The 12752-nt window shown below is 33.3% G+C and overlaps 1 protein-coding gene across 2 annotated transcripts in view; it reads right to left on the bottom strand.

Annotated features, from left to right (window-relative positions):
• Positions 1 to 12752, bottom strand: part of PAK2 (p21 (RAC1) activated kinase 2) — a 103752-nt gene that overhangs the window by 30687 nt on the left and 60313 nt on the right. For both annotated transcript variants that reach the window (XM_036998107.2, XM_036998098.2), the window contains 8 exons: positions 8446 to 8546; positions 7970 to 8117; positions 6371 to 6402; positions 5308 to 5415; positions 4185 to 4317; positions 1774 to 1837; positions 804 to 852; positions 202 to 314 (listed from right to left, as the gene is read on the bottom strand). In XM_036998107.2, coding sequence (XP_036854002.1) covers positions 202 to 314; positions 804 to 852; positions 1774 to 1837; positions 4185 to 4317; positions 5308 to 5415; positions 6371 to 6402; positions 7970 to 8117; positions 8446 to 8546 — 748 coding nt within the window. The remainder of the gene's footprint in view (positions 1 to 201; positions 315 to 803; positions 853 to 1773; positions 1838 to 4184; positions 4318 to 5307; positions 5416 to 6370; positions 6403 to 7969; positions 8118 to 8445; positions 8547 to 12752) is intronic.

Genomic DNA, 12752 nt, shown 5'->3' with positions numbered 1-12752 from the left:
ATCCCTCACTTGCCAGGTGATACCAATGTAGAAAAACAACCTGCTAAACTGCAATGTACTATTTTTACCTCTCCTTCTCCTAGCTTACTTTTCAGCATTGATATTCTATGCTATCCTAACTGAAGTGGCTAGCTCCCAAAACGATGAGACTTTAAAATTTCTACATTTTTGTCCCAATGTTTAAGAAATTTTCATATTTACCTGTCCAAGAAGTTAACTATGTTAGGATTCTTTAATTCTTTCATCACCAGGATCTCATTAATGATCAATTCCTTCTTTGGCTGTTTCTGTAAATTAATCTGTTTGATAGCAACCTATAATGGAAACAATTAAAAAAATCAGAACAAGTCCCCCAATTCTCTTAGAAAAAGCACAAACACCAATCAGTTAATAATTTAATTTTTAAAATACATATTATACAATGAGATTATAACTTACTCAAATGTAGTACTTTCACTTCCACATTGCCTATGCACAAGGCTTTGTAAAACACAGAGCCTAAATATTTTTAGGTTTCTCTGGAAGCTGATTAACTAACCCAGGGTAAGCCCAGTACCAGGAATTAATCCTCTTTTCATTCCAAGCTGGGAAAATAATTTTATAAGTATTTGCACTGATGAAACTCAATGCATAATTCCTTCTTTTTCCCCCTTAATAAGAAAAGTGCTATAAAATTACATAGACTGATTCTTTTAGTATATGCAACTCAGAAAGAGATCACTATTAATTATTTCTTAGGTTTACCTAGTTTCCTCCTATACTAAAAGCTATTGGTAACACCCAGAAGTATGAAAAAGTAGTACCTCCTGTCCCAGTGCCACATCAGTAGCAGTGAAAACTGTACCAGAAGCCCTAGAGGGAAAAAAGACACAACCAGATTTAAGGTTTCAAAATCACTATATAACTTTTAACATCTAAAGACTTTAGTCTGCATTTGGTGTTTATTCTGTATTTGATGTGCATAATTTCCATACATTTCTCCACTTTAACTACAAAGGACACAGGTGTGTGCCAAATGTATTTAACAATTTTTAAGTTTCATATAAAATGGTTTCATTTTATGTATTTTTCTGCAATTTGCTTCTTTATTTCAACATTGGAGAGGTGTTGTTCTTATTCACTCACAGTCATTATTATATATATTATTAAATATATTACAATTTACCTATTATGCTCAGAATATGAAGACGATTTTCAATTTTTTTGTTATTAAAATCAGTGCTACAACTGAAATTAGTTTAAAAAATTAAGTTTTCAAAAAAGACTTCAGCTCTTTCTAAATTCACAGAATACTTTCCATAGATTAACAACATTAAAAATTTAAGATATTCACCTGCTCCCAGAATAGTTAGTGTAGCTTAAAAATATAAATTACTGGACAAAATCAGAACATCAGTAGACTCAAAGATCAATACTTAATGATGTGATTAAAATGCCTATTTTCAGTGCCTATAATCTTGAAGCAGATATTCTTACGTCTTTTATGTATTTAATGGACAATTTTCCCACTCATATACTCTCTCACCACCAATGGGAAATAACATTTAAGAAACGATGAACAGTCATTGCTATGTAGTACAGTTTTTTAATAGCACCTAGAAATAAATGCATTACTTATTTATACATGTCCAAAATACCACTCATAGAATACTCTAAGCGTTCAATGTCAGCAGGCAAAGAGAGCAAGCAGAAGAGATATAACAGTGTATACCTATGGACTATTTAATATTGTGGCAATACATACTTACTTATATGTACTTAATAAATACTTACCCTTGCCCAATTTTTTCATATCTTGTGTATTTTTTCTTAGGGTCACCTATGCTCACAATGGTTCCTATTTTAAACAAAACAACAACAGAAAGTCAGAAGTTGGTCATACATTTTCAAATCATAAATTAATTCTCATGTCATGATTCTTTTTAATGCAATGTTTCAAAAATAATGTACATTTCAAACAAAAAGCACTAAAGAAAGTACAGTAATAAAGTATCAGAAGACACATTTCCATTTAGGTTAGACATCCTAACTAATGCCTTGATTGTCTTATCACTTTCTCAAAAATGATCACACTTTAAAATGACTAGTACTAGTACTTTAAAACTGTACTAGTCTGCCTGAGTTAGTGGGTTCTCATGGCACGGGATATTCAGTCTCCAAACTGGGAAATTTCTGGGGAAAGGACAAATTGGTCTTCTGACTTTTCATACTGCACTGAAATGTGTTAAACTAACAATATATTATAAAACAACTTACTATTAGAAATATATATATAAACAATATTCAAATGAGTAACTCTAAGTGGCTTTTCTGACTTTTCCCATGTATCATCTATCTTTCAATATATTTAGGAAACCACTTATTACTATAAGATTACTCTACTCTAATATAAACTAATTACATGTCTGTTTTAGGAAAGTTCACAAAGTCACAACTAAGAAACAGGTTTTAAAGAATGTTGTACATAAAACCGTAACTCATTCAAAAAAGAAATTCAGATGGCCAACAGGCAAATGAAAAGATGCTCCACATCGCTGATTATTAGGGAAATGAAAATTAAAACCACAATGAGATATCACCTCATACCAGTTAGGTTGGCCAATATAGAAAAGACTAGGAACAACAAATGCTGGCAAGGATGCAGAGAAAGGGGAACCCTTGTACACTGCTGGTGGGAATGTAAGCTAGTTCAACCATTGTGGAAAGCAATATGGAGGTTCCTCAAAAAACTAAAAATAGAAATACCATTTGACCTGGGAATTCCACTCCTAGGAATTTACCTAAGAAAACAACTTCTTAGATTCAAAAAAGACATATGCACCCCTATGGTTATCGCAGTACTATTTACAATAGCTAAGATATGGAAGCAACCTAAGTGTTCATCAGTAGATGAATGGATAAAGAAGATGTGGTACATATACACAATGGAATACTATTCAGCCATAAAAAACAAATCCTACCATTTGCAACAATATGGATGGAACTGGAGGATACCACGCTCAGTGAAATAAGTCAGACAGAGAAAGACAAATACCAAATGATTTCCCTCACTTATGGAGTGTAACAACAAAGCAAAACTGCAGGAACAAAATAGCAGCAGACTCACAGACTCCAAGAAGGGACTACTGGTTACCAAAGGGGAGGGTTATTTGAGGGTGGGTGGGGAGGGAGGGAGAAGGGGATTGTGGGGTATCATGATTGGTGCACATGGTGTGTGTGGGGTCACAGGGAAGACAGTGTAGCTCAGAGAAGACAAGTAGAGACTCTGGCATCTTACTACACTGATGGACAGTGACTGCAATGGAGTATGGGGGGGACACGATAGTAAGGGTGAATGTAAAAACCACACTGTTTTTCTTGTGAAACCTTCATAAGAATGTATATCACTGATACCTTAAAAACAAATAAACAACTGTTAATTCATATTTATATAACCAGATAAGTCAAAAAACGAAAAGAAAAAAACACATTATATTTCCACTTGCTCAAGGTAAAAGGACAGAAGGGCATATCAAGGAAACTCACATAAAGAATCCAGTTTTATATAGGTACCCAACCTCAAGTCTAAAGCCACTATAGTTACAGAATTTTCCTTAATCCCTTTATGACAGTGTTCTTTATAACTATAGTTGCTGTAGCTTGTAATCAGATATTATTTTATTGCTATCCTCTTCTCCTTCTTGACACTGTGTACATTACTTCTGGTATTTGATTCAAGCCAATGACAGTTGATGGATGAAAAAGAAGAGAAAAAAACTTTTTAAGCCTACACATACACACACACACACACAGAGGATGGCCATTTTGTTGTTTAGTTATTTAGGAACACTTTGTATTCTCACACTGAGAAGCTATAGGTATGCATAAATATATACAACTTCCTTTGATAAAGTTTCCTACTATGACCTTTAGATTTCACTCAAGAAAAAGTATTACTCCCAAAGGTACTGTCTATTGCAAAGACATTGTTCATTAGTCAACACATAATAATAAACTAGCAAAGAGAGTATTATAGTATTATTTTGGCTTCACTAGATTTTAATTTACCCTATTGTTCCCAGGAGAAAATAATTTATTCTTTGTGTTTTAAGTCAAAATGTAAGGGGGTAAATTAAAATCCATCTGGACCAATGTTTTAAGAGATGTTAACAATTTAAGAGTAATGTAAAATGTAGGTAACATACTTAATTTTTCCATAATCTCTTCATCTGTCATTTTGGTCTTCTTTTTCTGTTTGTCAGAAGATTTGGCACCACTATCAACATTAGAATCACCAACTGGTGCAGGAATAGGGTCAATTACAGACCGTGTATAAATCTGCAGAGAGACAGTTAATTACTGAGATTTGAGGAAAAATATTTTTAGGTATTCTCTGATTTTTAACTTAAACTAAGTTACCTCCAGTGTTATAAAAAATGAAAATAATATTTTCAGACTTATTTTATTAAAGACTTAAAACTAAGAATAATATGAAACATTTTTCTTCAGGACATCATGTACATGTTTTAAGTCTGTCCAGCAAAACAGCAGACCTATGAATGACATTTAAGTATAACCAGATATAAAATGATATGCTAACTATGAAGTAAAAATTGTACAAGTTAAAAAATCATATTTTTACTAAAGAAGAGAGATAAAGAGCAAAATTATAGAAACCTTGATGTTGAAATAACTATTAATTCCCACAAAAATGTTTACACAAATATGGTTTCTACCATTTCATTTCAAGCAGCCAGTTCCAGGAGATGAAGAAAATAAGAGTCCTGTATCATTAGATCAGGGACTAACAGCAGCCCTTGGAGCCCTCCAGGACGACTGTGCCATCACTCCACCACACTCCACTGTACAGCACTCTGTCTGTCTCTATCTAAGGTCACTACTGTTCAAATTCTCCCACGTCTGGTTGGGTATTACTCTCAGCAGCCTCCTGAATGACACCAAGGCTTTGAGAGAAATGTAAAATGGGAGATGAAATATGTAATCTGGGTATGACGTTAAGATCTAAATTTTATATGTAGTAGTTAGATGCACTGAGATAGAGAAAGCCAGAGAAATAGATGAATTCTCTGGAAAAGATGTAATGTAGAAAGAAAAAATGAGAAAGCCATTCCATTTTAATTTTCAAAGAACTAGTTTTTTGACAAGTGATCTTTAGGTGAGACTCTCCTAGTTAAATTTCTCCATACTAAAATATTTTAAGCCCAGAGGGCTTTTAAAAATTAATCACTAGAAGTCAAATATGGACTAACGCCCTTTAAAAACACACATGGACAGACACACAGCCCAATCCACAAAACAGGCACTCACTGATTTTGTATGATCTGGTCGTGGGGCAATAACAGGAGGAGCGGCTTCCTCATCGTCATCATCTTCCTCTGTTACTGTTGCTGATGTTTCTGATCCCTTGGTATTTAGCTGCATTTCATACATGAACAAAGTAAGACAAGTCAAATATAATAGTTTGTTAAAACAGTACTCTTTTTTAACATACTTGAATAAATGTATTTCTTTAATTTCAAAGCATAAAACTTCACTGGTTCTAATCTAATAATTTAAAAAGGAAAGGCAATTTCATGTTACAGAAAATTAAGTTTATGAAATAAATGTATACAGTAAATATCAAGTGCCAATTGTGAGAGAATTTATACCTTTTATATGGAATTTTATAGCCTTTAAACAAGCCCTAAAAGGAAACAGTCACTTTGTTAAGACCAAAACCAAAGATCCTTTAGGCTTTGTATAAGTCAGAGTCATATTTGGTCATTTGAAACAGCCATATTCAACAGAAAAAAATGGTAGTTAATGAAGCAAAAGAGGAGGCATTAACCTTTATACAGAGCTTATTATATGCCAGGTATATACTAGATAGGTAGTTTGCATGTTATTGTACTTAGTCTTCATATAAATCCAGGACACTGTTTCCTCTTAATTGAGGAACTGAAATAAAAGTGTCTGTCTGCAGGAGGTAATTGCGCTTACATAACAACTTACAGTTTCAGACAACTCTGAAGACTCTGACAAGCTTCTATTGTTCAGTATGTTTCCACAGTCTACATTCAATAGAATGGTGCCAGAGGAAAATGCTAGAAAGTTCTTTGTGTTCATGTTTATATATGAAAACATTACCAAAAGTAGGTAAACTGTTCTAAAAATCGCAGTAAGTGTCCCTCACTTTAAGTATTCCTATCAAGGAAATTCTGTTTACTTAATATGGCTTCCTCAACTAATCAAGTGGCTAGCTAAGAACATATTAAGTATTTATTTCTGATGGCTGTAATTTATTTTAGAAGGGAAAATAAAACCTGAGATTTGTTTTGGGTAACTTAAATTAGAACAAGAGTTACAAGTAATAATAACATTATTAACTTACTGCTGGTGTTCCAGAAGGGAATCCATCTTTTTCTGAATATAAGACAGATAATAATGCTTCAGTTAATTAAAAAATAAAACTTCTATATAACAAAAGGAAGAAAATATAAAGCAGAGCAAGCAAGTGTTCTTAGACTAATTTCAGATTAAGCTGAAGCCCTGAAAAAATGGCAATATCAGTATACAAATGAGAATTATGAGATTAAGCTAACAAAGTTCAAACCTTAATGGAACTGTAAATTAACCAAAAATCACTTAGTTGTACACTTCAAATATATGAATTTTATAGCATGTAAATTATACCTTAATATAGTTACTAAATTTTATTTGAAATGATACCTGTCAACCTGTACTTATTAAAACAAAACAGAAATTTATTCATAACGATACTTTCTCCAGAAAACTGCTTTAACTTAAACCCTTCAGGCAAAGGCAATTGTGCAAAGGAAAATTCTTGACATAAATTTTGATCAATATGAAAGCAAATCCCTAAAGGCAAAACATAGTTCATGAAGACTATGTCAAAATACTCTTCTGGAATTTAGAACAACAAGTTTTGTTTTGCTTTTTAAAATAGCCAGATCTAATATAATATTTACATGGGATGAAAAGAACATACCATTATCTGGTCAATCACTGGTTTTTAAAAAAGATTACTAACAGACTTACTGGTTGACACAAAAGTTTTAGGAATAAGTCTGACCCTTTGCTAAGGATACAGAAGACAAGTAAAGACAAACAAACCAACCAAGTTCACTTGCCAAGCGGCCTCTATTTCTTCCTTAAATACGGGTCCTACTTCTTTGAGGATGCAATCTAAGTACAATTAATTATAAGTATATGTATGATTTTAATTCAATCATATTGTTTTTACAATTTGCACGTAAGACTTCAGGAGACAGAGACACATATTAAATGATACCCTAAAGATGTAATTAGCAAAATCCACAATGAGGGGAAACAGGACAAAGATCCTGTTTCTTTAATAAATTGCAAGAGAGTGTGAGGTAGGGAAGCCTAAGTATCAAGAGATTAGCAACAAAGTAACTGTACTGAATGGACTTCACTCTGACACTGATTTGAATAAATCAACTATTTTTAAAAATCTACTATTCTCCCATTCTTACCTGAAGATGCTATGATTCTGAAGTATAAATTCTTTTCATTCTAATGCTTGTTTATGTTTATGTATTTGGTAAATAAGTTTCAATTTCTGAATAGCCTTAAACATTTTTACATCAAAGTCTGTGTATTTATATGGTAAAACAGGCCTGTTCCTGTCCCTTAACAATAAATATACTTCTGGTATAAACAGGCCTATAAATCAGCATCTTTCCCTTCCACTGCTGTATATCATTCAAAAACAGTGAAGAAAAACAAACAAAAGGCCAGAGTATCTACTTTTGGCAAAGCTAAGAGATTAATACGATCCCCACGCTCCAAGTTATGTGTAAGAGCAGCCCTAATCAGTTTACAATGGCAGATCTTTGCAAGGGGAAAAAGTAGAGACAAGAATCATAGATTAGCTCTTTATTTTTGCAGAATCAACAGCTCTGCAATCCCATTTACATCAGCCTTTTACCACGGTTTGATGTCTTACCAGAAGGAGTAAAGCTCAGATATTTCTGCTTCACTGTATTGGAGTCATAGAACTTTAAGACATCCAGCACAGCCTGAGGATTCTTCTTTTGCTCTAGTTTGGTGATATTGGAGGTCTGTAATAATCGAGCCCACTGTTCTGGCATGCCCTAACAAAAAAATATAATAAATGAGCTATTTTGAGTTGCTCTAATAAAACCAATTTCCAGGGATAAATGACGAAACACATAGAACAAATCAATCTAACAATTGTAGGTCTGACTAAATTCTAAAAGGTATAGTTTTCTATAGTCTATTTTTCTAAATCTAGCTTACATAATTATAATTAATAGGCTTAGTTCTCTAGGAAACAGATACATCCAATTACAAACACTTTGTATTAAGAATTCAGTTAACATAGGGAGAGAAAAGTTAACTTCAAACTTTAAAAGAAAGGTTTGAGCACTGATACATAAATGAGTCCCAAGGTGAACTTACAGTGAATTCTCCAGTAACAGCATCAAAGCCAACATGGATGGTGTGTTCAAAATCAGATGGAGGAGAAATTTCTGGTCGTTCCTTCTCTTTCTTTTTACTTCCTAGATGACATTAAAACACAATTGGTGTATTTAAACCTGATTAATAAAGGTACTAAAAATCACGTGTTTATATTTTCCTGAAACAGATTAGAAACAAAGCCATTCTAGAAAAGACTTCCCCTAAGGACACTAACCAACAGGAAACTGATAAATGAAGTACAGCATCTATTCTGACATGAAGCGGAGTTGGGGACAACCAGCCGGGTGCCCTGCTTAAAGAGGCAACAGACTGAGCCAGTACCAGGCCTAAGGGTCAGGTCAAGCCCCTCAGAACACTGGTTCTGTCATAAATACAGGCCTACACCATAGATACTGAGCTATTTGGAAAACAAAGTCTATCATCAAATCCTTTTTGCACTGGGCTACAACCCATCCAGAAAGGACAATTTACATTACTATTACTATGTGGATGAAACACAGTATATAGACAGGTAGTTTACAAAGACCTTGTCACAATTCTTGTGCAACTCTAAGCCTTCTTTTTTACTGAAATTAATAACTGCTACATTTTAAAGTTTCCCAGCTTTTCTGTGGTTCCACTAATTATTTCTGCCACATACCTATCAATAACATTCTCTGTAAATTCAAATACATCAGTTCCTTTTTTTCCCCTCTCAGATCCTCTGCTCTAATCTGCACTAGTTTATGCCTAGGCTTCTGGCATGGCTGTTGTCCTAGGACCTTCCTTCATTTATATACCCTGTGCTAGAATCTATTTTCTGGATCCTACTATAAAAAGGCTAATGCCATTTTGATCCACTGTTGAGTACCAATTGTCCACATATGCATGGGTCTGTTTTGGAATGTTCTTGTTGTTATCATCTCTTTATCTTTATTCCAATACCAGACTGCGTTGATTATTATAGTTTGAAAATGATCACTGAAGCTGCACAGTATGTCTTGTAACTTTCTTTTTTCAAAGCTGTTGGCTAGTCTAGATTTTATATATCCATGTAAATTTTAGAATGAGCTTAATTAATTTCTACAAAAGAGTGTATTTGGGATTTTGATTGGGATTGCATCAAATCTATAAATAAATTTAAGGGCAACTGATTTCTTAACAACACTGAGTCTTCTAATCCACAAAAACAGTGAACCTCACTTAGGCTTAGGTCTTCTTTAATTTCCCTCAGCAAAGTTTTATACTTATTAGTGTACAGATCTGCAACTGCTGTTGTCACATTTCTGTCTCAGTACAACTGACCCTTAAACAACATGGGGATCAGGGGTACCAACCTCCTGCACAGTCTTAAATCCATGTATAACTTTTGACTCCCCCAAAACATAAACTACTAATAGTCTACTACTGACTGGAAACCTTACCGATAACATAAACAGTTGGTTAACATGTATTTGATATGTTACATGTATTTTTATGTTACATGTATTTATACTGCATTCTCATAGTAAAGTAAGCTAGAGAAAATGTTTCCAAATTGTTGGAAATCTTCAAATAACTTTCCAATGTATTTATTGAAAAATATTAATGTATGAGTGGACTCATACAGCTCAAACCTGTGGTTTTCAAGGGCCAACTGTACTTCAAAACTTCTATTGCTATTATAAATGGTACACCTTTAAAAATTTTGATTAACTGCTCACTGATGGCATATAGAAACACAACTGAATCTTAAATACTGATTTTATGTCTTGAAGCCTCATTATACCTACTTTTCAGTATTAGCATTTTTTTAGCTACCACAGGATGTACTATAAAAATTCAGTCATGTTGTCAGTGAATAATGAAAGGTTTGCTTCTTCCTTCTCACTTTGGATTCCTTTTTTTCTTTTTCTTGCCTTATTGCATAGGCTAGAACTGCTAGTACACTGCTGAATAAAAGTCATGAAAGAGAAATCTTTCCACTCTTTCTGATCTTAGAGGGAAAGAGTGATTTTTTCCCACCACTAAGTTTGACACCAGTGGTAGATTTTCAAAGATGCCTTTTATTAGAAATGAATAATGACTTTTGTCAAATGTTTTTTCTATAGCTATTGAGGCAAAAATATGGTTTATCTTTTAAGTTTTGTTAATACAGTGAATTACACTGACTGATTTCCAAATGTTACACCAGTCTTGCATTTATGAAATGAAATCCTCTTGGTCATGATGTATTACGCTTTTTAAATATTGTTGGACTCTCCTAAAATCTTGCTAAGATTTTGCATCTATGTTCACGAAGGATATTGGTATGTAGTCTTTTTTTCTTGTATGTCTTTGATTGAAGTATCAGGGTAACTAACACTGGTCTTATAAACTGAGTAGGTAAATATTTTTCCTGTTAAATTCTCTGAAGTTTAAGTAGAACGGTGATATTTATTCCTTAAGCATTTGCTAGAATTAACCAATGGAGCCCTTTGGGTCTGACATTTTCTTTGTGGGAAGGCTATTAACTACAAACTAAATTTTTGTAAGAGATACAGTGTTTTCAGGTTACCTATTTCTTCTATGGTAAGCTTTAAAACTTTGTGTCTTTCAAGAAATTTTCCCTTTATATAACATGTTGTATTTGTTTGTAATATTATCTTGCCTTTTTAATATCTATAAAATCCATAGGGATGCCACTTCTCTCCTTCTCAATATTGGTAATTTGTGTCTCCTCTCTTTATTCTCCATATCAGTTTGGCTAGATGTTTATCTGTTTTATTGATATTCTCAACAAATCACCTTTCGGTTTCACTGATTTTTCTGTATTTTTTTTTCTATTTCACTTATCTCCACTTTGATTTTTATTATTTCTTTATTCTATTTATTCTGGATCTCATCTCCTCTTCCCTTGTTTACTAGGATGGCTTAGCTGAAATCACTGCTTTGAAATCTTTCTTTCCTAATATGGGTGCTTAATTCTATAAACTTCCTTCTAAGTTTTGCTTTAGCAGCATCATACAGATACTGATGTTCCGAATTTTCATTTTCATTAAGTTTAATATACTTTCTAAATATGTTTTCCATTTCTTCATTTATTGGCAAGTGTCTTATTTATTTCCAAATATTTCCAGAGATCTTTTTTATCTATTTCTAATTTAATTACATTGTAGTCACAGAATATTTTTTGTAATTTGAATCCTTCTGAATTTATTAAGACTTAAAAGATGACCCTAGAATACAATTTATCTCAGTACGTGTTCCATGTTCACTTGAAAAGAATGTGTATTCTGCTGGGTGGAGTGTTCTATAATACAATCAGGCAAATTGGTTGTTAGTTTTAGCAATTTTCTGTCTACTTGTTCAACCAATTATTGGGAGAAGTACACTGGAATCTCCAACTATACCTGGATTTGTCTATTTCTCCTTGAAATTCTACCCATTTTTGCTTCATGTATTTTATTTACTTACTTATTAAGGTATCATTGATATACAATCTCATGAGGGTTTCACATGAGCAACATGATGGTTACTTCATTCACCCATATTATCAAGTCCCGGACACACACCCCTGTTGCAGTCACTGTCCATAAGTGTAGTGAGATGCTACAGAGTCACTACTTGTCTTCTCTGTTTCTATGTGCTAATCATAATACCCCTTAATCCCCTTTTCCCTCCCTCCCCACTCACCCCCCCCACCCCTTCCCTTTGATAACCACTAGTCCCTTCTTGGAGCCTGTGAGTCTGCTGCTGTTTTGCTTTGTTGTTATACTCCACAAATGAGTGAAATCATTTAGTACATGTCTTTCTCTGCCTGGTTCATTTCACTGCTTCATGTATTCAGAAGGTCTATTAGTAAGCAGGTAAATGTTTAGTTCTATCATCTTAATGAACCGACCCTATTCTCTTTATGGGCATTCCTTATCCTTATTTAGAGCAACATTTTTTGCCCTAAAATTGACTTTGTCTGGTATCAACATAGCCAATCCAGGTTTCTTCTCACTGCTAGCATATTAAAAAAAAATTCTTTTACTTTAGCCTGTTTTGCGGGTTTCTATTTGTTAAGTGGATTTCCTTACGTGGCATATAGATAGGTTGGCTTTAGCAATCTGATAATCTGTCTTTTAATTAGAGTGTCTATATAAGTTACATTTAATGTGACTGCTGATGAAATTGGGTTTAAAACCCATGATTCTATTGTTTTCTGATCTCTATCAGACATTATATCTGTTCTTTGTTTCCATTTTCCTTTTTCTTTTGGATTAACTAGTTTTTTTTTAATAATTTCCTTTTATCTCCCTTGTTGATTTTTAAGCTATAATTCTTTTTATGCCATAAAGTTC

The sequence above is a fragment of the Manis javanica genome, chromosome 3, assembly GCF_040802235.1.
Source record: "Manis javanica isolate MJ-LG chromosome 3, MJ_LKY, whole genome shotgun sequence".
Lineage (NCBI taxonomy): Eukaryota > Metazoa > Chordata > Mammalia > Pholidota > Manidae > Manis > Manis javanica.
Note: the sequence above shows the minus strand (reverse complement) of the source record. Positions and strands in the feature narration are given on the sequence as shown.